The following is a 26,590-nucleotide window of genomic DNA, read 5'->3' on the forward strand; positions in this document are numbered from 1 at the left end:
TAAGAACAAATCATCAAGCAATATGCAAAACAAGACGTTTATTCTTAGAAAAGCAGTCAGGTTTATGTACAGTGAGCCAGAGGAAGAGTAAAATCACATCCGGCCATCTTCAGGAGCCTTCCAACGTGCCTTCTTTGACGATGACTCGTGCAAGATTTCGTGCAAGAGCAAGTCTCAGCATTTCCACTTTCATAGTCTCAACGTCATCGTCCTAAAAGCCAGCAGAGTTTGGGTTAGACAGCTACACGCAGTAATGAGCTGGCAGTAGGTTCTTTTTCTGAGTTTTGGGAAGTAAGGATGCAGGTCATTAAAATGAAGACTACGTGTGTATGTACCTGTTACAGAGACCTCCTGAGAAGAGCAAAAGCTCATTTCCTACTCTTTAGATCAACACAAGACAGCACTGCCAAGACTTTTCTTTTTCTGGCAGCTGCAGAGGTTTGCATGTGTAGCAAATGGCTCCCTATTCTGTGCCTGGAACACTTCATAGCTGGAGCTGTCAGATGGCAGCATCTCAGCTTTTCACTGCCTGTGTAATTTGCAATTATTTATCTTGGAAAAGCATCACAGTCCAATCCAAATCAGCACAACAGTGAGGAGCGGAAGTACTCCTGTACTGGTTTTGCCTATACTTAACTATCTCTTGATGGTGCCTCATTTGGCTGGCCTTGAAAAATAACACTGGACGCAGCCTTGGAAACCCGGGCTCTCCCTCCTTTCTGCCCCCACACAAGGATAGAAATGTAGGGCTTGCTTTCCCCGACCCTCCCCACTGCCCCACCCATCCATTAGCCAGATGTCCTCAAAACAGGAGCTACCTGGAATTTCTGCTTCTCTGACTTCCCTGCTGTCAGGTCTTCCAGGCATCGCATCAACTCGTAAGTCTGCTCTGCTGAAAATATGACCTGTGGAAATGAAAGTATTTACTGAAAATGATCATGTTTCAGGACATCACACAGTCTGAAAAACTCAGTTGAGAGGAAGAGAAAGCTTTCACACTCCCATAGATCCATTCTGACCCTGTAAATCACAGGATCAGCGGATAATTCGGGCTGGAGGTGACTTTGGGAGGTCTCTAGTGCCACCTCCTGTGCAAAGCAGGGTCAGCCACCAGGTGAGAGCGATGGGTCTGTTATTGCTTAACTGTCGTTTTCTTGATGGATCTTAAAGCAAAAATTGGGCTTAGAAGAAGGAAGCACACTAGAAAAATCTTCAAGCCAAGTACCAGAAGTACTTGGATGCAGTGTGTACTTCACTCATCAGCATATATATATTCCACCCGTTTTCTAAAAGCAGGGAACCAAGTTACGAGATGATTATCCTGTCGTGGGAATCCCCTGTGCTCCCGCTGACAGGACACGCGGACGCTGTGCAATTCCACAGCTGCCACCAGCAGTTCTTCTGCACTGCAGGTCCCAGCCGGGGGGCAGGAAGGGGGCACCATTTTGAGACACTGTCTCAGGAAGTGGAGAAAGGGCGTGGGGGGCTCTGTCAGGGGTGACCAGCACACTCACCTCTTTCTGCTCCAGCAGGGGAAGGGCGTCTGTCAGCAGGGTCATCCAGAAGGAGCAAGGAGCAATGTGAGCTGTCATCAACATCAAAAGCAACTTGGCAGCCTCAGAGAACCGTTTCTCCCCGTACAGCCGGTGGAATTCTCGGTACTTGCCTACACAGGCAGTTGGGGAAGGGTAAAAGGCGTCAGCGTCTGTCAGACCTGCTCGGGCCTGGGCTACTGGATGTTAGAAGGTCTCTTCACTCCCATGAAGCCTGGGGTAGAACCACCCCCACCCGAAACGAGTCTCCAAAGCAGCTGGAGGAATGGGAATCTTGGGCATGAAGAAAGGTTAAAATAGAGGCTGGCTGAAAAGGCAGCCCAAAAACCAGTTACTGTTCTTGGTAAGGTTTACTGTTTGATCCAGCCTGTTCACTAAGTGGTACTGTCTGGTGCTGAGTGTTTGCAGGGTGAGCAACAGCACGAGGGGCTTAGCGAGACTGGTGGTGTCTGCAAAAACCAGGAACAGGAGGGGAGAGGCGGTGGGGAGAGAATGTTCTTTTGGACAGCACAGAGTATCGGGAGGTCTGAAAGGCTTCATTGTCTTCCTGCTTGCTTAAATGCAATCTGAGATCTTTGTTCATGGGGAAAGTTCTGCTTTTGCTAAGAATTAGTTAGATCAATATCCAGCACCTGAGAACTGGCTGAGGATGAAAGTGAGTTTTATTCTGGGGCTTTGTTTGTATCCACTAAAATGTCAAACTACTGGAAGTTATGATTTCTGTTCAGAGTCGCCTTTGGCTCATGCTTGAGGTCAAGACAGAGACATGTGAAAGTGGTCCAGCAAAAGTACACCTATGTTTCTAAAAACTCCAAAGGAAAAACAAGCAGAAATATTTTCAGGCCTTTCAGGACTTTTTATAAAAAGCAGAAAGGGAGATAATTTCTCTATCAACACAGTTTATAAACACAGTCACACAGTTAAACTGCAACTTTTTGGGGCTGGATGACACGGGGCATTCAGAGATACGAGGGATTACTAGTCTGGTAAATCACAGTTAGCTTCTAGGCTTAATTTAGGATAAGGTTTAAATGAAGGAAATACAGTTCCAGTTTTGCAAACTGGGACCAAATGGGAACAGATCAAACTCAGGATCACTCTCCCTGTAATGCTGGTGTCAGCCAGAAGGGAGTCAGTCCAGTTGCCAGCAGCTGTTCCAACTTCCTATTAGATTCTGGCCCCTGTAATGGGGCTTGCTAACGGCCACAGCTCCAGAGAAAGGTGCATTTTACTCAGTTTCCTGTCTTGGTCTATTAATCAAAGGCCAAAGAGCAGCTGCAGCCAGACAGGCAGGTCACCCCAGCCCGCACTCGGGCCAGCCAGGGGGAAGCTGCGGTGTCTAAAGGAAACTAGCTGGAGGCCCTCCGCTGTTACTTGGCACAACTGCTAGAGTGAAAGGGTAGGAGAGAGCTTTTGTTTGAGGGAGCTTGAAATTGGCACACTGAACCAAGAAAAGTTGTTGAGATTCTGGAGATCTTTATGAAGTTAGTAAAATTATCATATTGCCAAAATAACTTAAACCAGTGGTTTACTCTTCCAAGGAAGCCCCCTAAGGTCTTCCAGATTGCCTTTGTTAATATTTCAGTCTCTCTAGGTGGTGATACAGTCTGGAAAAAGACTAAGAAAGGGGAATCATACAGATGTCAGAATTCCAGACTATCCTGCTCAAAGCAGTGCAGAACAGATGCCCACTGCGAGTGCAATTGGAAATGCAGTCTCCCGGTGGCAAGCAGGCTGCATCCCAAGTCACCTTGGGGCATTTGCTTTCCCCTCATCACTAACACAGGATGTAGCCAGATGGAGGAAGAGAGAAATCCAAGCAATTCCGTGGAGTTAACTGTTCTAAACAACAGAGCAGAATGAAAACTGTAGACAGTCCTCACCAAGAAATGTCAGCCGGTCACTAAGCAGCATGGATGGTCCCAAATTATCGATGAGATCTAAGTCAGAGAAGCACCCCCTTTCACAGTAGTCCTTCAGGAATCTAGGGAGAAAGTAAAATATGATAAAAGCTTAGAGGGGAGAACATCATCCACATTCATTTTGTATCTCCCAATCCCTTCCCAGAAAACTTTACAACTGAGTTCCATCTTAATCAACCTCCTGTGACGGTTTCAGAGACATCAAAACGTTTCCTGGGAGTGGCCAATGATCTGGTGTAGTGTGTGTTTAACAGCCACCTTATTTATTCTTCTAGATTTTGTGGTAGGTGAGATCCGTTCTTTAAAAGGAATAAGTGAAGGAACGAGCACAGGAAGCCAAGGGTGGTGGATGCATAAATAACACTCCCAGATCATAACAAAAGCTCTATTTTTCTGCTGTGTAAAAAAAGTTGGTAAGCAGCAGGAATAAAAACAGTTCTAAAAGCTTTTCATCTGTTTTGTCACAGCCTTCATTATGCTGCTTTTTTCCGAGCTGCTTCCTGTGATGGTTTTCTTTCACCTTCCGATGAAAGAAATACAATGATTCCCACTCTGTCAAAGAATAAATGAAAAAAAAAACCAACACTCTCTTACTACTCCCTCTTTTCACTGCTGAAGATGGAGTACTGCCTGGCCATCTACCCAGAGTGTAATTTCAAAATTATACTCTTAACTATGCAAAGAGATTGGTACCTGCCTATTTCCAATTAGCAAAAAAATACATGACATAAATTGCCGGAGATTAAAAGGCATAAAGAATGTTGCCGTATCTTTTGTCTAGGCCTAGGCTAAGTGTTAGCATCCTCTTCAATTTTATAACAACCTTCCCACCCTTGCAAGGTCAGATATTGTGACAAGTTTATGCAAAACCAGGGACACGATAAAACTTTACTCTTTGTTACATGTAATTGTGGCTTGAAATTTTTTTGCAGAAATGGGAGCTTGAGTGGCTCCCACTGACTTGTTTGGAGACCACACGGTGAACTAGACTGGTTAAAAATAATCCGAATAAAGCTCAGAAGGGGATTATCCTCCACCCAGATCAGTTCCCTGGTTCACTGTACATCGAACAGCCCTTCTGGGGCAAGTGAAAGGGCGGTGCATTAGATATATTGCCAGAAGAAATGTTTATCAAAGCAAGGTCTAAGAGGCTTGGACTGCGAGATAAAGCCGATCTGTCTCATCTCTAGATTTCATGAAGTAAAACAGTGTAGAAAAGAAACAGCTAGGGTACTGCAGATGAGAGTACTGAGGGATGTCATCTTCTAGTCCAGAAGCTGGTACTTGTTCTGAGGGAAAGACGATCCCTGTCTGCCTGCAGCAGGACCTTTTCTGGTCCATTGCAGATGGCTGTGGACCAGCTGCCTTCTGCCCTTCCTACCACCACAGCAGCAGCCATCTGAGAGCTTCTGACTGGGACTCACCGATCAGATATTAGCGTGGCAAAAGCCGCATCCTTAGCTCTGATGCTCCACGACAGGGCAGAGCCCAAGCGATTATTCCGCAGAGCCTTCATGGCCATGATTTTACAGATGCTACGAACTTAGGAGAAAACACAGGAGAAGAGGGGAAGAATTAGTTTCAGTAGTTTCACCTGTATCGCTACAAAACAAAGAGATTTAAAAATCAATCACCTTGTTCATGCATCTGTCTCTGCTCGCAGATCCTCAGCACCTTGAGGGCCTTCTGTTCTGTGTTAAGGGGTATCCGCTCAATATGAAGCTCCAAATATACCCTGCCGTATTCTGGGCAGTGGTCAAAGTAATCCACCCCCAGCTGCCACAGGCTGAGAGAGGGAAAAAAAATCATCAAGCATTCCAATCAAATCTTACATAAGCACAACAGTAATGCCACAAGAAGAATCTGAGTCTGCATGAATAACAGCTCTGATTAACTTAGTTTTCAGAACCAAAATGGCTTTTACTTTCTACCAAATACCAGCTGCCTGTTATACAACCCTGGAATACCTGCACCTCACAAGTGCTTCAGTGCAAGTTGCTCTGTACCAAAAAAGCCACAGTGGCAGGAGTAATTCTACCCTGGCCAGAAGGCTTGATGGGTTCTAAGAGGTAGCTTTTGTCTTTCCTTCAGGAGAGGAAACATGCTAGTGTAGTACGATCCCTTAGGGACACCTTTGCTGAAATCTTAACAGTGGCTTCCGCAAGTTTTGCCTTTTACTTCGTTAACTTGGAGTTATTTGTTTTGGCTGCCTCAAGTTAGTCTATTCTCTGAGTTAAAAAAAAAAAAAAAGTTGCTACCTGTGATGGGAGAAGAGTCCTGAGGCATACTCTAGCAGAAGGAATTCACGCATGTTTGAACCAAAACTGGGGAGGAAGAGAGAAAAGAAACAGGCATTACTATATGCACCTCATTGGAAAAAAACTGCTGACTTTATTTCACAAGTACTTTTAATTTATGCAGTGTGTTTTCTCATGAGCTCTCTTAATAAGCTTCGTACTTCAGGCCTAAGCATGCAGGTCAGCTTTCTCCTTAGGGAGACCTGCCAAATATTTACAGCACTTAGCAAATATAACTGAAAGTGCTTTAAGAAACTGAAACTTCAAGGGAATTCAGATAGCAAAATTCAATTGCTCAGACTTGAATTTATTGAGAGCATAAGTACGGAAACTCTTTTTAGATTAGTTTCTCACCATTCCCAATTACCACAAATATCTGGGTCCTTGATTATATTTCAGATAAAATTATATTTTAAAAAAATCCTAATGCTGTACCGAGGCACTGCTGAATAGCATGTCAACTTCAACAACTGCTTCTGCTGCTGAGAGCGTCTGGGCTGCCTGTAACTTCAGAGGCACGTGCAGCACCTTTATTCTCCATCTTCTGTAAATGCCCAAAATGCTCCTTTTCAACCAAAATCCACATGCTATTTCAGTCATCCTTGCTGCTGGGTGTCTGAATAGTCAATACAAATACTTACTAGAGATTGTGAGACTGCAGGAGTTTACAGTGGTCCAGCAGGTCGGTCAGATGAGCCACGAACCACCAGTTGCTCAGGGCAATGCTGCATGTGAAGCAAGGGAAAGAAAGAAAGAAAGAAAGAAAGAAAGAAAGAAAGAAAGAAAGAAAGAAAGAAAGAAAGAAAGAAAGAAAAAACTGAGCCTTCCAGTGCTAAGGAATGCCTTAGGCACTCTCACCAACACCGAAGCTGTATTACAGTACAGTGTCTGGTTGCAATGTCCCAAACCTACTGGGATACTTTTAATTGCTGTCTGCTTCACATGTTTTTGCTAAATTCTTTGAAAGGACGATCAGGTGGGCTGCACCCATATCCTCTACCCCAAATACTATTGGAGTGACTGCACACAGAAGCAATACTGTAGAACTAGTAAAGCAAAAACCTGAAAACTCAACCTGCATTCCTTGATCACTTGATGCATCTCAAATTCGAAGGCTGCCATTAGAATCGTGTCTAGAGGCTCAGGGCTGCTTTCTCCACCCAGGAACAGGTCCATACTAGACTGTGGAATAAGATGACAAGACATGACACATGCAGAAGTTGTGAGATGGTAGAAGGAAGACATTTGTTTGGATGTAGCAGCCTTGTTTAGCTTATTTTATGGTAAAGAATACATCATAGAGACTGAACACGTTTACAAAAAAGACTTTTTCTTCTTTTAGCATAAGGAAACTGGGAAAACAATTCGCAGGAACAAGATTGGTCACATTAGACACTGAAGAGAGTTGGTCTTCAACAATTCTTTGTCCACTGTATCAGTCTCCCAGTCCACTTACAAATTCTAGGAAATGTCTTACAGTTAGGAAGTTGCTATAAGATGTCAACCCTCCCAAAGTTTTTCTTCAAGTACAGTAACCCTTGCGTGCATGAAACGGTGGAGAATGTAAAAATAATTCTATGTCATGCCTGTGCGTAAAACCGCAGCTCCATCGGCTTCACAGTTGGATGGGAATAGAGGAGTCGGGTAACCAGAAACTGGTACCAAGTACTCAGGAGTTCCTTCTTCTCCAGGATGGCATCCTCATCTCCCAGCAGGATCTAACGGGAGAAAAACACAGGAGTAACTCTGCAAATTCAGCAACGTATACAGCTTCATCATAACTCTTCAGAGGCATCACTCCCATTTTGCAAAGTTGAAAATGTAATCAAAATTAAATAACAAAAGACAAAGATCCTTCTCAGAGCCCAGTTTCCTAATAGGCCTTACGGCCTTGGATACGAAGAGAAAACCATCTGCCCAGGCTTTGAAAGGCTGTTGCAAAACAAAGAAGCCAGTACAGAAGACTGGCTGAAATCTCCTGATTTAATGAACAGATCATCCAGAATATTAAAGTTACTTATGGCTACGGAGGGCTCCTGAAATACGCAAGGACGGATCCAATACTTGTCCACTTTCCTTCCTTCCCAGCAAAAACACACCTTGCAGATGGATTCCATGTGGGAGTTGGAAGCAAAAGTTCCATCCTGTAGATACCGCTGACATTCTTCATGCCAGTGCTGCCATTTCAGCTCCATTTCAGTCAGTGTCTGGGTGTTGCCAAGCTGAACAGATAAGATACATAAAATAAACACAAAGTCAAATCACAACAGGCGCTTGGGCTGAACTCAGTCATTCATCCTAAAAAACTAAACATGGGGCTGCCATCAAACTTTTCCTTGCCCTACAGTTGCATTTGAAGTGTCTTTCTTTACCCATCTAAATAAGGCAAACGCCCTTAAGAGGGTCCCATGAAAGGTTCCTGTGATGCAGCTGCAATTTTTCCTCACAAGGAGGAAACTCTGCTGGCAGAGTCTTCAGAAAACATTCTGTACAAGAGAACAGTTCTCAACAGGAACTGTTTCAGACAGCTTGATAATGTATCCTGCTGCAAAAATTATCTTTCTGACTGTGCTGGTTTGTCACCTGACAGGTTTTTTGCCCATATAGTTGGGTCTTTTGGGCAATCCAAGAACAGAAATATTATTACTGTAAAGGATTAAGACTGAGATGTTTTAATGGTCAACAAATTGTGACGTTACAGGAGCCACAGCAGAGATGAAATAGACTGGACTAATACTGTCAACCCTCTTACTCTTTTCCCAATGGAACCGCCTGAAAAAAATCCACTTTGTACATACACTGGGCACAGGCATCTTCTTCATTAAGTCATCCAAGGTCTTGTACATGTTCACTGACGTGGGATTGGCACTGGCTTCCTTGGCAAGCAAGTGCCGTGCTTCGTCCATGCGGCCTTGCAGCACAAAGACATCCACCTGCAAAAACCACCTGTCTGTGAGCACCACACTATGCAAGGCTGCAAAACACCCAGGCGGAGTATCAGAGGGGGATTTTAACTTGTGATTTAGGCAAGTTAAGTGGAGTTAAAATGCTTAAGCTGTAGGCCCTGCTAATTCAAGTACACAGTGTAAGTCTTGACCTCTGTGGAGCATGAAAGCGAAAGGATCAGGATGGGAATGAGGGGTAGGATGATCTTCATGATGGCTTCATCTTAAAACCTATATAGGCAGAGAGCAGCAGTGTCCTCAGTATCAGTTTCTGAGATGTAGTCTAGAGTTGAGTGAGGAGGAGGAAGGCAAAACACACAGGCATGAATTCTCTTCACTTAAGTATTTTGTAAGTGACTATACTCGCCGCATTCCAGAAGAGCTCGTGTTTCGATGGATTTTCACTGCTCAGGACTTCACGGACCATGTTGTCCACATCACAGACATGAAGTCGAACCCAGTCCAGGAGGCGAAGCAGGAGGGGACCAGCTTTATGTAGAGAAGATTTCATTCTGTTAGTTCCCAACTGTTTGCTCCCAAACTGTTATTTTACATGCTTCTAACCTTCACGGTTTGACAATCATCAGATGAGGTTTACTGATTGGGTTTCTATTTGCCGCGCTCAAATTACAAAGGAATGGAGTTTGTTAAGTAGCCAGGCTGTGGGAGCACCAGGCTGCTGACAGATTTCTGTGTCGCAAATTTTAGACAGAACAGCAGCAGAGTCCAGCAGAAAACCCTAACCAGTTACCTGAAGAAATAGAAGGTGAGTGATTCAGATTATAAATCTTGCAAGGCCAGAAGACACACAGAATGCTTCTGTTTAATTTTGCATCGACTCGTTATTATTACCTGAATATGAGGAGAAAATCTGTAGATCAAGTAACCTACAATTTGTGATTCTCTCTTCTGAATTCCAGGACTATACAAGTAGCATATTTATTTGCATAATCCAATTTCCTTAAAAAACTATTTACTACTTTAAAATGCTGGTGTAAACAAACTGACTTCAAAAATTGCATCCTAAAGTTAAAGGAGTTGCATCAGAGAATGCATAAACGTTAGTTGGCATCAATGTATTTGATGCTTAAAGATACGCTTATGCTTAAAAGTCAAATAAATTGGCAATTTTTGATATTCCTCTTCTTCACTACCTTTCTGTTAAAAAGACAATTTAAATTGTAGTGAACTACATGAGGGGAAAAAGCAGAAGGCAAATCTAATAGCTTGACATAATTCAATATAAAGAAGGCAATTTACTGAGGCAGAAGTGGTATTAAAAGCCTTGTTGACACTTGTCATATCTCTAAAACAGATTAAAATATGATACAATGGATGCTATACACATATTAAACAAATAAGTATGTAAATAAAAAGCCCTTCAGTCTTAACATCAGGATAGTCCCTGCTCACCTGCAGCTGCTTCAACAAACAGAATCTCACACAGGTTCCAGATCAGCTCCATTGCAGAGAGAATAGAAACCTGAAAAGAGCAGGGTCATGCTTCAGATTTAATAATTATTGCAGTTAGGTTTTTTTTTAACCACACAAAGGTTAAAAGGACTGCTGTCCATAGCAATCAGTTAAGCTCAGCTCTTACAGACAAGAGAAATGTCACACTGACATTTCAGAGATACAGATTAAGACAGAAACAAACCACAACTTCTCTACACACATTCAGCTTAGAAAATCTTGAAGCTGTTTGTGTACTGAAATGCAGTGATGATCTGTCAACAGTGAGCAATACTAAATAGTACAGGAAGTGTTATTTTCAGTCTTTTTGCACTCCTAAGATTTAAGAATACAAACAATAAAGGAAGGAAGGCCAATGAAGCAGCATGGGTGCAGCTAATAGGACAAAACTACTGTGAGCAACCTGCTCTTCCCGTAACACTCGTCTAGTGTCTGACAGTTCACGGTGAGCAGCGAGTGCTTGCTGCGAGGCTCAGGTGCAGCTGACTGGAACTGGAGTGTTTGAGGGGTGAAGTTTCAGACAGGTGAGTACTGGCCCACAGCCGGCTTTATGACAAGAAAACATCACACCTGTAACACTGAATATATATTTAAGAAATGGCAGTGAATGCAGATGTTGGGCATCTTTTTATTGTTTTAGAAATACAGGAGCTAACTATTTATTCCCATTTATTCTTGGTCATGAGACGCATCCAATATACCAAGCCAGGGTTAAATCTAAAATGCTTTACTGCCACGGTGTTGGCCTTGATGAATTTACTAGCCAGTGATTCATGTTCAGTTGTGACTACATGACACGACAGCAGATTACCTGAGTGCTGTACTGGCTGTGCAGGGCAGGGTCCCGGGTTGAAACTGAGGGAAGAATGAGGAAAATCAAAAACAAACATATTTACCTTTCACAGCCCTTTCTGGGCTCATAAATAAAGACAACAATACCTGTTCACTCACCAAGCACAGACCTAAATACACACATGGTAAAGCTAACTTTTATATAAAACTTTATAACTTTTTCTTATAAATCCTGTGCAAATCTGGGTATGACTACAGAGCACGGATGGAAGGAAGAGTAAAACCTCCCATTCTTTGCGGGAAGCAAGCTGTTAATTTGGACTCAAGTTTCCCATAAAACTGCAACCCGGGATATGAAAAGACTGCAAGTCCCCAGAACATCACTTAAAACAGTCAGGAAAGAAAAAAAATCTCTGACCAGATTTACAAGCCAACTTTGAAATCTCCCAGATCGAAATGGAGTGTTGATAATTACTAAAATCTATGCATGCTATTTTACAGTAGTTGCAATAACTTATAACTGAAATGCTACTTCTGAAGTCACAAATAGCATTTCCTTTTATTGCATTAAGAGAACAAACAAACTTACTAGCTGCCTGGTGCATGTCCTCCATACAGGCTCTTATCACCGACCGGTAGTTTTTACTCACTTGAACCAATCTGCCAAACACAAAAAAGCTTCGGTTAGAGAGAGCTGTTTGCGGTTTAGTCTCACGCCTATTGTCCACTAAAGCCGGGCGAGTTTCTCTGCCGTAGAAGACACCCCCAGTACTCCGGTGAATCCAGCGGGGATCGGCTGTTGTACACACAACAGCTACAGGCAGGCAAAGGTGTCGGTCAGCACGGTTACTGGAAGGATCAGGGCCTTGCTTTGTAAAATCACCCCAAAACAGTCACTTTTTCGGCACTGCTGCTGCCCACAGCACCCTGGTTAATGGCTTGTGCCTCGCTGGAGGCGTCTGTAAGCCAGTGGCGCTTGCCTGGCTGGAGAAGGAGCAGCGACGGCGGGTGTTTCCCCCCTCCCGCGCCGCGGCCACTCACTGCGCTTTCCTCGACTTCCCCGCCAGCTCCTCCTCGCTGCGCTGGAGGCCGATGAAGATCCCGTGCGACTCGTTGAAGAGTTTCCGCAAGGTCTGGATGTAGATGTCCTGATCCTTACGGACCACGAAGACGCGGGAGGAGCTCGGCCCTCCGTCCCCGGTGCCTGCAACACGCCCGGTCAGCGCCCCGGCGGGAGGCGCCCGGCCCGGCCCGGCCTCGCCGCGGGACGGGGACCCACCTCTGCGGCCGAAGAGGGTCTCGCAGACCAGCACCTCCGCGGGGCCCCAGGCGAAGCACAGCTGCCTGGCGGACGGGTCCGCGCCCGGCACCACCTGGGAGGGGACAGCGGCCCGTCAGCGGCGCCCGCACCGCCCCGCGCCCGCCCGGCCCGGCCCGGCCCTCACCATCAGCGGCGGCTCCGCGTCCAGCTCCTCCATGGCGGCGGCCGCGCTCCCCTCCCGCCTCCCGCCCGCCGGTGCGCGGGGAGGCCCCGCCGCGGCTGCCCGCGCCGCTGCCTGAGCCGCCCGCGCCCGCTGCCCGCCTCACCCCGCAGCCCCCCCGCGCTCCGGCGCTTCCCCGCGGCGCTGCCGGCCCGAGCCGAGGCGTCGGCAGGGGAAAGGGCCCGGCGGGTCTCCGCCGGCCCGGGGCAGGCGCCGGCCGCTCGCCCCGGAAGCGCCGCCGGCCCCAAAGGCCCCGCCGGGGCGGGACGGGGCGGGCTGGGCCGCGCTCCGCTTCGCCCGCAGCTGCCGCGGGGGTTTCCCTGAGGCCGGCCGCGGGGGAGCCGGTCTGCGGAGCCCTGGCTCTGCCCGGGGGCTCTGAGCGCCGGCCCTCGGCGGGGCCCGGCCCAGCGCGGCGGCGGAGAGGCAGCAGGTGGCTCCGAGCAGCCCCGGGGCTGCCCCCCTGAACCTCGACCCCGGCCCGCAGGGCCTGGGGCGGGGAGGAGAGGGAGGAAGGAGGCCGCCCCGTCTCGATCTGCTTCATTTTCTTGTCTCGAGGGTTTAAATGCTGCGTGGATGCGGTGCCGGCGCCGGGTGTGCGGGATCTAGTTGGTCAGTCAGCACAGTCTTCGCGTTCACTTCACTGACTTGATTGCCGTGTAATAACCAGTTTCTCTTATTTCTTCAAACACTTGCAGATAGATGAGCCTCCAGGTTGTTGAAGGTGACATTCTCTGGAGTGGAGTTGCTGGAGCTCTTGGGCAAGCTCATTGATAAAGCTGATTAATCAAATTATGTGCTTTATGACTTCCGTGGGTTGCCTGCAGGTTGGAGAAGGACTTGTAATGAAGCATTAGATCGATCACAGCAGGTCAGGGAGACGTGCTGGCAGGTGTCAGGAAGAACTCTGTGCTGCCTTACTCACTTAACTCAGGGTCATGAGATTTTTTTCCCTTCTCTGCCTGGCAGGGGTCAGGGTGGGAGTTAAGACCCCCTAGAGATTGGGCAGAGTTTGCTTGCTGAGACTGCCGGACACTGCCCCATCAACTTGCTGTGAACTCTGGGAGCTCACGTACCGATGGAATTGGAACTTCAGTATCTCTTAATAACTTGCTGTGATAAAACTAACCACATGCTGCTCCTTCCCCTCCATTCTGCTCTCCTCACTTTTTGCCTGTTCCTTGCAATAACAAACTTGTTCAGCAATACACTTTTTCAGAAAAATAGTAGCAATGCTGTCTCACAGAACTCGCAGCTAGAAGAAGCCGGTCCCTCTCAGACTGGTGCTTTCCAGAGAAGCTCACTAAGAATTAATTTTTCAAGATAGCTTAAATCATTCGCTGTCCTCATATGACAAATGCTGCAACACTCCACTGCTAAATTGTCTCTTTTTTTACTTTATTGGCTACTGCATCCATCATTTCCAATAAAAATAAAGCTAGCAATTATCTTTGGTAAGAGCACGTTGTGATACCAATCATGCTGAGAAAAGGGAGTGGTGCCTACTCAGGTCAGTCAGGAGGAATGGCTTGTTGTGGGGTAGAAGAACTTAAATCTTCAGAAACCTGCTTGAGAAACTAAGATTCATCAGTTTTAAGAACGTTCATCCTCTATTGTGGGTAAGAGTCCTGTATTTGGGGGGAATTTGGGGATGTGCATGTATTTGAATCTCTATTGGACGGATTCATCTACTGTCTTACAAAATGGTGCTGCAGACTTCTGAGGATGTTAGTGCTGATATCTAGATACTAAATATCCTTCCACACCTTACTAAAATGGCTCCAGATGCAAATCAAAACTGGATGCCTGAAACCCCAGCAGGAAGAGGCCTTCTGCCACCATTCTTCAAGGGTAAGGTGCTGCTTCTGTAACTGCATCAGTTTCTTGTAGGAGACTTCTCATGGCTTATGCTATCAGTGTGTTGAAGAAAAATACAGAGCCCGCTGCCTGTATGGGCATCATAATTAAAAGCTACTAATGACCTAAAATGCTTAATTACTATAGAGCTGGCTAACTCTCTTAATGGAAATCTGAGACTTGCCTACCAAGTGAGATCCTTGTCAGAAGGAGTTGCTATTTGCTTTCCATGTAGTGAAGTTAAGGAGTTCCCTCTCTGTGAGCTCATTTGAGTATCAACTGTGATAGCACAACTTGCCACCTGAGGCTTTCCTAGGGACACTCCAGTGCCTGGAGCATCCCCATGTGCTTTCACCATGCTGTGTGTGTTTCTCTTGCTTTCCTTTTATCCTTTTCCACACATAACACTTGTCTGTGGATCATTCTGTAGGGAACCACAGCCATACACGCAGGGAGAGGCCGCCAAAAGGCAGGTGATCAGCCTTTACCAACTATATTGCAAGGCCTGACAACCCTGCAGAGTGCCCATCAGTCTCACTGGTCTTATTTTCTCTTCATCAGCATGGAGAGAGAAGTGTTGATTACTGAGGTGGTGGATCTAGGAGTGGGACAGTGTCCTCTTCTGCTCCAGGATCCATCCTGTGTAAAGAAACACTAAAAGCTGGTCCTGGAACTCTGTGATCCTCTCGTGCCGTCTCTTGGCACGTACAGTCCACTTTGCTCACTCACGGAAAGTGTAAGTGGCTTTTCATATCTGCAGCGTCTGATGCTCTTGAACTGATAAGGAAGGTGGCTGATTCCTGGGGAAGTTATCAGGAAAGGTGAGTTTTAGTATGAAATCTTGACATTTCTTAGTCCTTCTTTGAACATTGGCTGGAGGTCTGGGCATATCTAGGAGGGAGACCTTCCTGCATGCCTTGCAAAAATGCTTCTGTGCCTGTCCAGTCCATGTAATTCAGCAGAATTGAGAACCACCATGTCAGCATGGTACTTCATATTGCTCAAAAGCCTTTGGAGTACAGGCTCTGGGTCCAGTGAGGAAGGCAAAGAGAAACATATTTTCCAGTCAGGGGAAAAAGAAAAAAAGGGGGGGAGAAGAAAAAAAAAAAAAATCAAGGCCTGATGAAGAGGGGAGTTACTAAGTTGTGAAATAGGAGGTTTGGAAGCTATTTCATGACTTGAGGAACAGAGGGAATGATCAGTATCAGGAATAGGGAAGGCACAGAACAGGCAGTGCCCCAGGCAAAAGGCATTTTCTATACCCGGGGCTAAACTAGTATTAATGAAGAGCAAAGCCTGAATAAACAACTCAGACCTTCAGGCTCCAGGCTGAGAAGGCAGCTTTAGCCCTACTCACTTGCTTACACCTTCAAATAACTGCTTTCTATTCTTGCATCAAACTAATTGCAAAGTAATGCACAGTTTTGAAGGGGCTGGAAGTTGCTTTTGTAGGCTTATGCTTGCCAGTGTGCACACACCTGCTTGTAGCTGGCTTAATGTCTTAAAAATCTTATTTAAAATCTTGGTGTGAAAGGGAATGTATATTGGACACCCATATTCCCTGCCCTCTTCAGAACAGGGTGGAGAACTAAGCCAAAGAGCTCTGCAAGATCTAGACACATTGCATGTCTTCCCTATAAAACTGTACAAGAATGAAACAAGGCATGGAAGTATTTTAGGAAACAACGTGTGGAATTTTTTTCCCAGAGAAGGAATTTCTCTGGAATTCTCACTGTGATGCTTCCCATTCACTTCCCTTCAACTCCATGTATTGAGGAGCTCAGAGAGACAAAAAGCTGCTCCTTTTCCCCCCTTTGCTGCAGCCTGGACCCTGCAGGATGGGTCCTTTGTAGTTCCCAGTGTGGCTTCTCCCCTGCCGCTCACTCTGAGTGCTGCTGTCTAGCCAGTTATCTTTGCGGGTTTTAGGACTCTGTTTATTGTTAGCTCCTCTGAATCTCCTGTATGATGTGAGTTTCCTCTGCTGCTATATAAGAAGAAAAGCCGTATAAATAGGAGGTTTGTAGAAACCTGCTCTGTGACTGGAGATCTGTGTAATTGGTGGTGAGACCAATGGTGGTAGAGCTGAGTTTTCAGCTTTTTTGAGTGCATATAACTTCTCCAGTGATATTGAAATCCTATACATTCTCATAAAATCTAGTGTCTTTTCCTGTCTCCTTTTAAGCACATTTTTTCTAATTGTGATGCTGGCCTTAATGTATGTCTCAATTAATGCCATTCCTGCATTCAGTCCTTGCCACTTTCAGGCCTTGACCAGTTTCATCCCACCTCCCAAAGAAATCCTTCTCCTGGACCTGTAGCACAGAGATCTTCAAACAGGAAGGAGGAAGAAGTGGAGAGAGCAAAATAAAACAGGACCGTGGAGCAACATCAGTCTTGTGATCCCTTCCTCAGAGCGGTTGCTTCTCTGTGATGTTGCATCATTTCTAAAAATAGAACTTAAGGTCCTTTGGGAAATGGCACTTGTCTTTTGTTCTGTAAAGTACCCCGCGTGTTTTGAGTCTCACTTAAAAAAAGCTGCGTACCAAGTAGAAGAATAGAGTGGGGTTTAAGATGCTTTATTTCCTTGTTCTCACATCTAGTCCTGCTTCGTAGTGGTCATAATGGACTTCAGAAGGTCCAAATGGCATTGCCCATTCCTCTTCAGAGCTAAAATAAAAGGTGAAGGGAGATCGTAGGAGACCGATATACCGTCAGACTGTGCGAGGGGGATTTGTACAGAAGCATGTTGTTTTCTCTAGCCACAGGTGCTTCTTGCCTCCCGGTAGCTTAAATAAATAGAAAAATAGTAGCACGAGTAATTAAATGCAGGGAAAACAGGCAGGATAGACTGATTGGAACAGTCTTTTGATGATAAATCAAGGAAAATGACACAGGTAGGAGTGGAAAGTACAGCTCAAAGGAGTATCTGAGTTGCAGGCACAATTTAAAACAGCATCTCAGTTGCCTTCCTGGATCAGACTGAGCTCTTCTAGTGCCTGTGATTTTTCCAGAACTGACTCAGACTCTTCAGAAGGAGTAAAATACTAAAACTGAAACATTTTATGAAATTTTACATGAAATTTGATCTTTGAGAGTACTGAAGCGGAGGGCAAATCTTACAATATATGGGAGCCTAGTCTACAAGGAGATGGTAAAAGACTTCACTGCCCACGTTTTGTGGAAGCTCAGCTGGCTGCCCAGGTCATCGTCACTGCCTCAGGTAGGGTTGTGGCTGTATTATTTTCTCAACTGTGGACTCAGGTACAGGTTTGGCTTCAGCTTCCTGTCCTCAGCAGGCGTTACTCTTCTTCAATTTCCAGACCATTGCAATACAACAAAAAAATCCGTGTGTGTCCGCACTCAGAAGGGAGGTACTGAAATGTGAAGTAACGTGACAAAAGGTGGAGGAGAGGGATCAGAATCGACAGTGAAAGGCAAGTCTGCAGTCCGTGCTTTGCTCGTAAGTTAAGTTTCTCTTCAGTTGATATTTCACTACTTGAGTAGTTTATTCTGGACAAATCCCATCTTGTAATGTCTCTAAAATGGTGCAGGAGGTGCATTATACGCAGGCCTGCGTTTTGTCACGTCAGGAGCAGAGGGTGTGCGTGACCTCTGTGTCACAACTCGGAGTGTGTTCACCACGCAGAGCGGTGCCACTGTGGACTGATGCCCACCCGGTAAATCCACCTCTGAAGGATTTACAAGGGTCATTTTTGTGGTGTTTCTTTTCCACCTATGTGCTGTGGAGAAACAGTTGACAAATTATGGTGGCGGGTGTTACGCTGATGAAAAAAGGCTCAGGAACTGGTTTGTGGGAACCTGTGAAATCTGTGGAGTTACTGAGAATTTCCTCCTCCCCTCCATTGGAATGAACGTGAAGAAGTCACATAATTAGTAGTATATCCTCTCATGGATTACATTTTTGAGGTGCAGCATCACGTCCTTAGCTTGTTGAAGAATATAAGTAAACCTTGACTGCAGTTAATTGTATTCAAGACGCATTTTTCAGACGCCACAGAGAGGCACAGCAGGTCTCGGTTCCCTCTGCAGAAGCGACCTGCGTTTCAGGTCCAACTCACACCTCACCTTCCTTGGGGGGAAGGCCAGGGATTTCAGCAGCATGGCTGCTGTCAAATCTTCCGGCCTGGATCAGGGTCATCCCTGAAACTGCGAGGGCGAGTAAGGGGGAAGAAATGCGTCAGGTCTGAGGAGGCCCAAGAGGAGGAGGAGATGGAGGGGTCACCCCTGGGGGAGCGACAGGGAGGGTGCAGCAGGGCCCCAGAGCGAGGGCAGCCAGCTGGGCCCCGGGATGAGGAGCCGAAGGGGCGGTGGGGCCCTGAGGAGGTCGGGCCGGGGGGGGCGCGAAGCTGGCGGGCGGCGGAGGGCCCTTCCCGGGGACGGTGGGGAGGGGCGCGGGGCGCCGCGGCCCGGCGGCCATTTTGAGGAGGACAATACCCGCCGCACGGCAGGGCCCGCTGCGCCCGGCGGGCGGGGCGGGGCGCGCGCACGCAGCGCGGGCAGCGGCCGGGGCGCGCGCACGCTCCGCCTCCCGCCGCCGCGTTATGTAACGGCCGGGGCGCGCGCGCGCTCCCTCCACCCCCCCTCGCTGTCCCCGCCCCCCCCCGCCCCCCCCCCCCCCCCGTCCGCCGGGGCCCAATGGGCGGCGGGGCCGCGCCGCGAGGGGGGCGGGGGAGAGCCCGGCGGACGGGGCGGGCGCGCGCACGCACGGGGGCAAGGCGCGGCCCCGCGGCAGTGCGTGCGCGCTCCCTTCCCCCCCCCCGCCTTCCCCTCTCTCTCTCTCTCTCTCCCTCCTCTCTCCTCCGCCGCGCTCGGCCGTTTCTTCCCCCCCTTTGTGAGGCGCTCGGAGTGGCCCGGACATCGCTGACTCGCCATGGCCGACGAGAAGCCCAAGGTGAGGCAGGCGCCCTCCCGCCCCCTCCGCCTCCCTCCCTCGCCCCCGCCGCCTCACTTCGCCCCTCAGGCGGCGGCGGCGGCGGCGGCAGGAGGAGGCCGCGGCCCGGCCGCGAGCCCGGCCCCGGCCCGGTCAGCCAACGGCCTTGGCTCCGCCGCGCCGGCTTTGCGCGCCATTTTCCTGCGCACCCAGGCCGCGGCCGCCTTCCCGCCCCGCCGGGGGAGGGGGGGCCGGGGCCGCAGCCTCCCGGGGCGGGCGGAGGATCCCCGGGGAGGGCGGCGGGGAAAGGGGGGGGCCGAGGGGGGCGAATCCGGGCTCCCTTCCCGCCCTCCTCAGGGAGAGAGGCAGGTCCGGAGGCGGTTGCTGCTGTTGCCTTCCTCCTCCTCCCCCTCCTCCTCGCGGGGCCGGATCCGGCCTCCCTGCGCGGCTGGCGGTGGTTCGGGCTGGCTCGGGCGCAGCATCCCCGCTCGTAACCAGCCTTTCGCTGGGGCACTTGCCAGCCCCTTCCCATACGGTGCCGCTGGCAGGAGCGCGCCGGGGCCTTTCCGCCGCGGGCGGGGCGGGCGGGCGGGTATCGCTCCCTGCCCCTTTTGTGCTGCCGCTCGCCCCTGGCCGCGGGAGGGGCCGCCCGGGGTGGGGGGGGACTGCTGCGGGCGGAGGGGAGCTTCGCTTTTCGACAGCAGGAATTAAAAAAAAGAAAACAACCACTGGGAAAAAAACGCCCTACAAGCAGCGAACGCCGCGCTGCCGCCGTTCCTTTTTAAAAATTTTTTCTCTCCCCCCCCCGCCCTCCCCCCGTTTTTAAACTGAGTTTGAAAGCGCCAGAACATAATAAACGGCGGCGGGGCGGTGTGTCGGGGCCGTGGCCTGGAGCGCGGCGGGCGGGGGATCTGTCACATGGCGGGGACCCGCACCCCGGCCGGGGCCATCCGACACCCTCGCCGCTTCCCTGGCCTCGGGTCGCTTCTCCTAAAGAAAACAAAGATGAAAACGCTGCTGGGCACCTCAGGAGCGGGCGCTGCCTAGGAGCTGGGTAGCGTTGATTCTTCTCTTTGCTTCTGCCGTGATACTCTGCATCGGAACACGAGCAACGGAGTTAAAAGTTGGTTTCTCTGCAGTTTCTGTGTGCGGCTTCTAATGGAAGCGAGAGGATCGGGCTGCTATTTAGGAGGGTTTTTTCTTAAACGTTTTCTGAAGGAGAAAGCCTGGTTCTTTTCGAGTTTTGTGACCTTTTCAAGTACAGTCCTTTAAAGTATCTTGGAAGTTTTCTTCAGAAGTACCTCAACTGGTATGAAAAAGTTTGAGATACAGCAAGAAGGAGACTTAGCTGGTGATTGAGATCATAGTTATAATATAAATAACTTTATTCCTTTGATTGGGAACAGTAGCATTGCATTTTATTGATAGAAATAACTTTTTTTTTTAATTGTTTTAAAACAACTGGCCTTGTAAGTCTTCACTGCTACTTTGCATGTTAACCAATCTCAAGAATGACAACTAATATTAGTAGGGTTTAGGGATTTTTGTGTGTGGCTTTTTTTTTTTTTAAATAAAAAGTACTGACCTTTATTTCCTAATTCAAAGTTTCAAGTTGGTAAACAGCTATAATATCTTTATTTCCTCCTTTTGAATGACCTGTTGCACTTTGGTAAAATGTTAACTTCTTGTTTCATACCTTTTAAAAAAGTGGTGTTTTTTTTTCTTTTATTTCCTCAACAGGAAGGAGTGAAGACTGAAAACAATGACCACATTAATCTGAAGGTGGCAGGGCAAGATGGGTCTGTGGTGCAGTTTAAGATTAAGAGGCATACACCACTTAGTAAACTAATGAAAGCCTATTGTGAACGACAGGTATGGTACTTGTATGATGGTCAGGAGAACTGGTGTCTGGGGGAGAGGTGATCTCAGTTAGAGATAGATGAAGACAGTAAAGTCTTAAAACTGTGTAAATATGGAAAATGATAGAGACTTAACAGAAACTAATTGTGTTGTGGAAGGTGTATTGTTCTTAGGATCTGTTATAGAGTGGCCTGACAGGCTTGTGACAGGAAATTGGTAAAATCAAGTTCTGTTGTTATCTTTGTGAAATCTGCATTATAGGTGTAGGCTGTTTGGAGGCAACTGTTGCTCTACTGCTCAAAAATATCAGTATTAAAAGGGTGGATTAGGACCCTGCAGTATGAATTTAGGATAGAGAGTTGAGTGATAATCAGAGGTATTTTTATAACTCTGAGTAACTACTTGGCCTGGTCATAGACTTCTGATTTATTAGCCTAGTATTATTGTATTAAGGTGAGAGAACATCAGTGAGTATTTTGGGGATTAAAGGTGTCTAAAGCTTGAGAAGGAACCTTGTACATTTAATGATGAGCTTTGTTTTTTCTCTTGTGGCCTAGCTGTCAGATTAACCCTCTGAGGGAGAAAAAAATGTATTTTGCTAGTGTAGTGGCAACTGCAGCCAGCCTACTGTGTTGCAGGCAGCTATTGCAAGTTTTAAAAACACCTGTGTAAGAGTAGTACTATTTAACACTTTCTTCTGAAGCTTCTGATTAGGAAAATTTTGTCTCTGCTGTCCATGATTTTTTAAATGAAAGTCTGCCTTTAAAAAGTTCCATGTCTACAAAAGTGTTTGTAATTGGGAAGGGTTTTTTTAAACACATATATTCAGTGATACTATCGAATACAATAAAATCAGTATAAAATATTGAGGTAACTATTTCACCACCAAGAAAAACAAACTGCAGTTCTCAGAGTGGTAAAACCTCTTTGGTTTACCCTTGGCTGCAATAGGATAGTGAGACGAATAAAGACAGGGAAAATCAGCTCTTACTGAAAATGTGAATATGTGCTTGTGTGGGCATTCTGGGGATAAATTAGTGAATGTTTGAGGCTGTGAGCTCATTTTTTCCTACCTCTGTCATACAAATTCAAGTTATACTATGTAAATCCCTTGTGTATTGCTTTTTCCAAACTTAAAGTGCAGTTATATCTGTCTTTTGTGGAGTTTGAGGATAGGTTAATTGTTTCTAAAGTCCTGGGAAAGATGATTTTAGAAGTACCATTCATACTTAAGTAACTTGGATACAAATGGAAGTAAGATTCTAGAACTTTTCACCTAAATTTCTAATCTGCTTTGAAAAACCTAAAATCAACAAAAAACCCCAGATGTCAATGGGAGAGGAAAAAAAAAAAATCTTTGGAATGGGGGACATTCTTCCTGATTTCAGTTTTAAGCTACTAGGTATCCAAAGGATATTTCTGTGGAGGTGGACTTGTCTTGAAATTTTCTTAGATGCTTACTTCTCAAACTCTTGTTTAAAATCATTTGACTGTGTATCTCCAAAAGTTAGATTTTGTTCATGTTCCTAACTAGGAATACCTAATCTTAAAATCCCTAAACTGTGGACTCTAGATTTAACTTTGGAGAGGTGGAAGCTGTGTATAGTAGAGAATTTAGCAGCTTTAAAGAATGAAAATCATGTATCACATGTAGTAGACCTAAAATGGAAGTAACTAAACCTTGAATAATATGATTAGAAGATGAAGACTATTTGCAGTTAAGTGGGAAAAAAGTGTCTGTGGAATATACTTAATTTTTTGTGGACACTAATGTCACCAAGGTATGTTTTTTTCAGGATGTTTTCAGTTAGCATTTATTCAGCTCATAAAGTTCTCAGGAACCTGCAAAAAACCAACACTTCTGGAATAAGAAATATATATTTTAAGAAACACAATGTCAGAGAAGACAGCTCAAACCAAATGTTGCTGTGCAAAAATGTGTTGCTGCCATGACACTTAGCCACATGGTTTTCTTAAACAAGATGATGTTCTGAGTGAATAGTGCAGAATCTCAGTCACACTAGAGAAGGCCTTTTGCTGTGAACTATAAAGTCTTAGCAAAAAGTTTACTCACATTCTTTATTAAAATATTTTCCTGAGAAATCAGCTTCTCAAAAATAATTACTACATTAAGTTTTCTTTTGTGTGTTATATCTGCTCTTGCATGGCTAAATGAAGGCTTCTTTTCTTATTCAGAGATGCCAGAGCAGCACCATGTGATAGATTGAATTTACTTCAAAACCAGCCAGACTTCTTATATTTTTAGATACTCTGTATAGAGAATAGATAGAACTGGGAAAGAAGTAGACACCGAGGTTCTTGGTTCTGGTTGTATCCTCAAACTTCAGTCATCTTCCTTTGCAGAATGTAGTGTGCCGTAGAATACCTTTGAAAACTAACTTGTGAATTTGAAGCTTATCTTGTTAGTAGAAGGGATTGTTGCTCTTTAGCCTTCTTTTTTCCATCTGTTGGGTCAAGTGAGAATGAGCATTAAGTCTTCTAGGGATGGAAGAGGTCAGCAAAATGACTGTTGTGTGGTAGAAATGCTAGTTCGAAATACTATTCAGTGGTTTCTGGAAGTAGAAGGTTCCTTCAGTTTTTTTGAAAGTTCCAACTGTGCATGGAAAAACTTTGATCCATTGATCTTGTTAATAGGAACAAGGTCAAAAAGTTACTGTTGCCTACTCTTTGCTGCTGTGGACTAAGAAATGGTGGTTGCATTTATGGAAAAAATGTGGTTTAGAATACCTTTGATTTTGGGGAAGATCAAAAAGGAGTGTTGAATATTACTGCTTGACACTTGTTACACAAAGTGTTGCATCTAATTTTTAAGTGAATTATTATTAAAAAGCACTATAAAAATCCTGGCCTTTGGGCTGAGACCTGTGTGCTAGAAGTTGTTTTATTTTAACTTACAGTCAGTGGGGGCACTGTTGCTTCTCTTAGTTATTGGACACAATGCAATTTTTAATACAAAACAGATTGCAAGGATTTGTAGTGAAATGCCTTAAAGTCAGTGCATGAGGGGAGTACAGAAGCTGTATCGTGCATTATGAATGGTGGCTTTTAATGATCATGCTGCAATTCCAGTGACAAGTTCATGAGAAAACTAGCGAGTACTTTTACACCAGACTTACTTCCCTTTGTGTTACTTCTCTTTGTCCAGGGGTTGTCAATGAGGCAAATCAGATTCCGGTTCGATGGGCAGCCAATTAATGAAACAGACACACCTGCACAGGTAAACAACAGAAGCAGGACTAAAGAACTGTGTTTGAAATTTGCTGCAGGAGTTGACGCTTCTGTTTCATATAAAATACTTGTGTAATTGTATATACTAGTGATAGAACTTGATGATTTTTTTGCCATTATTTTGGTATTACTAGTTTAGAATTGTTGGAAATGGAATCTTAGACTTAAGTGTGTTGAATAATTAGTCTGCATCACTGTAGTAATAAGCAAATGAAGTACAGTGTACAGATGGTGAAACTGTCACTTTACCGAGTCACGACTCTGAGATAAGTATCAGTAAGTTAAGAATTGAGTTTTTCCTGAAGCAGTGGCTTTATTTTTTTGCCAGGATGTTCTCAGAGATCCCGTTTGCAAACTTGCATTTGTAATACAAAAGTAATTTTCTGTTATGTGTAATCTGAAGTTCTGCTTCAGCAGCAGCAAACTGATGAATACTGTGAAGTTTGGGTTGTCTGTTTGTAATTGGTTAAAACGAAGGCCATTCCAAGGACAGATTAGTTCACTGTGACTCTTCAGTATTTTTCTGGACTGCTCCATGTAGCTGTGTTTAATTACCTTTTCCAAGTGATACAGTTTTACTTGCTTTTGGGAACCACTTGTTATGAAACAAGGGACTCTTGTTTCTAGGAGGTTTATAGTAGATCTATATTTTCTAAGCAGTTGCTCCAAAGTATGTGCCTCTTATGGCCACAATCTATGCCACTTTTTAACTTGGAATACTGGTAATTGAGGCAACAGGGTGCTTTTTTTTTCTCCCATCCATGTTATGCTGAAGCTAAGGATCAGTCTATTTATAGCTGCAGTAAATGCCATAGACCAGTTTGATTTCCTGGAGCAGAAATTAAGACTGTTTAGAAATATAAACATTAGTTATAGCTACTCCTTCAGTCTTGGTACAGATTTTGTCAGCAGGTAACATAAACATCCCAGGAATATCGACTGTAAAAATTACAGTGAAAAGAGAGAATTATGTTAATGAAGTATTGCCGTTCCTCACCGGCAGTTTGTTGCATGGTTGACCGTGTAAAGTGGTTTTAATTTTTTGGTGCTTGCTGATGCTTGGTTTTACTGCCTGGTTGGGCTAGGGCCCTTAATTATGGTCTGCTTTCTTTAGTGCTGTAGCTGAAGCCATTTGCACATTTGAACAGCAGCCGCAAAGTGGAATTGTGGCAATGTTCTAAAGTAAACTGAGGAAGTAAATAGGAGAAAGAAGATGCAGTGGCAAAGTAGGCAACAGAATTAAAATGTTACAAATGCTGATATTTTTCATAGGAGTCACACAATGCACCCTGAAGTTACATAATAGCATTCATTCTGGGACAACAGCTGTCAACTGGCTTTTTTTTTTCCATGTAATTTGTTTGCTTTTGAGTTACGGTGAGGTAGGTTAAATGTACAAAGTGATGATGATGGAGGGGAGTGGGGCTGGTCTGATTAAGTTGCATAAAATGTAAACTTGAAGACAGGAAATGTAAGAACAACCCAGCCTATAGTAGATATCTGAGAAGAGTTGAAAGCCTTTTTTCTCTTTTCTGCTATAGTTGGAAATGGAGGATGAAGATACAATTGATGTGTTCCAGCAGCAAACAGGAGGAGTTTACTAAAAAAACAAAAACAAAAAACAAACACACAAAAAAAGAACCTGCTACTTTCCTCTCCAGAACTGTGCTCCCACAGGCGACACATTCACAATTAGAAAAATGAGACTTGGTTCAGCCACATCCTGACTACTGCAGTATAGTTTTCTCTCTTCTCTCTCTGATTTTTTTTTTCCTATTCCTTCTATTGTACATAAAGTAACTGGTGTATGTGCACAGACATAACGCATATTTTTTTTAACTAAATGGCCAATGGTATGTTTTGATCAACATTTAATGGAGATGGGGTGGGAAAACAAACTGGTTCTGTGAAAATGCCCCTTTCTCCGTTAGTGGCATGCTCCTTCTACTTTTATCTTTATATTCCAGTAAGTTATTTTGCTCTCACTGTTTAAAAAAACCCACCTTGCATACCTTGTTTGATTGGATAATTTCAATGTTTTTCTTTTATCGTTGTAAAACCAAGGACAATTTTATAACTTTTTTGTACGTAGCTGTTACATGTAGAGCAATTTCTGTCTAAGTAGGGATAAATTACTCTAAAAAAAAAAAAAAATTCCTAGATAGTTTTCCCTTCAAGTAAAGCGTCTTGTTGTTTAAATAAACTTCTTGTTTAAAATAACCAGTTTTCTTTATTTTTCTGTGGAGTAATAGTACTCAGCACTTGTATTTCTT

At 45.4% G+C, this 26,590-nt stretch overlaps 2 protein-coding genes and 1 long non-coding RNA gene across 4 annotated transcripts; 2 read left to right on the forward strand and 1 right to left on the reverse strand.

The window, feature by feature from the left end:
• Window positions 1-23: 23 nt before the first annotated feature.
• NUP85 (nucleoporin 85) lies at window positions 24-12,546 on the reverse strand. Of its 2 annotated transcripts, XM_074889111.1 has the most exons (19): window positions 12,428-12,546; window positions 12,262-12,355; window positions 12,024-12,186; window positions 11,572-11,642; window positions 11,002-11,045; window positions 10,131-10,200; window positions 9,085-9,206; window positions 8,571-8,705; window positions 7,872-7,994; window positions 7,359-7,490; window positions 6,848-6,954; window positions 6,414-6,497; window positions 5,734-5,799; window positions 5,110-5,261; window positions 4,900-5,017; window positions 3,437-3,537; window positions 1,515-1,666; window positions 819-905; window positions 24-211 (listed from the first exon to the last, which is right to left on the reverse strand). In XM_074889111.1, the coding sequence occupies exons 1-19, from the start codon at window positions 12,458-12,460 to the stop codon at window positions 110-112; spliced, it is 1,956 nt and encodes a 651-aa protein (XP_074745212.1). In that variant the 5' UTR covers window positions 12,461-12,546; the 3' UTR covers window positions 24-109. The 2 variants fall into 2 exon arrangements, with proteins under 2 accessions (XP_074745212.1, XP_074745211.1); XM_074889110.1 differs by having other exon boundaries at window positions 12,024-12,355.
• A 47-nt stretch (window positions 12,547-12,593) lies between these two features.
• On the forward strand, window positions 12,594-16,792 carry LOC141952227 (uncharacterized). The gene is made up of 2 exons (XR_012631584.1): window positions 12,594-13,072; window positions 13,159-16,792. It is a non-coding gene; the product is annotated as an uncharacterized LOC141952227 (long non-coding RNA).
• Window positions 16,793-18,997: 2,205 nt separating this feature from the next.
• SUMO2 (small ubiquitin like modifier 2) lies at window positions 18,998-26,537 on the forward strand. The gene is made up of 4 exons (XM_074889421.1): window positions 18,998-19,229; window positions 20,949-21,080; window positions 24,235-24,306; window positions 25,859-26,537. Exons 1-4 carry the CDS (start codon window positions 19,209-19,211, stop codon window positions 25,919-25,921), a joined length of 288 nt encoding a protein of 95 aa, XP_074745522.1. The 5' UTR covers window positions 18,998-19,208; the 3' UTR covers window positions 25,922-26,537.
• The last annotated feature ends 53 nt before the right edge of the window (window positions 26,538-26,590 follow it).

The sequence above is a fragment of the Strix uralensis genome, chromosome 19 (assembly GCF_047716275.1).
Source record: "Strix uralensis isolate ZFMK-TIS-50842 chromosome 19, bStrUra1, whole genome shotgun sequence".
Taxonomy (NCBI): Eukaryota; Metazoa; Chordata; class Aves; order Strigiformes; family Strigidae; genus Strix; species Strix uralensis.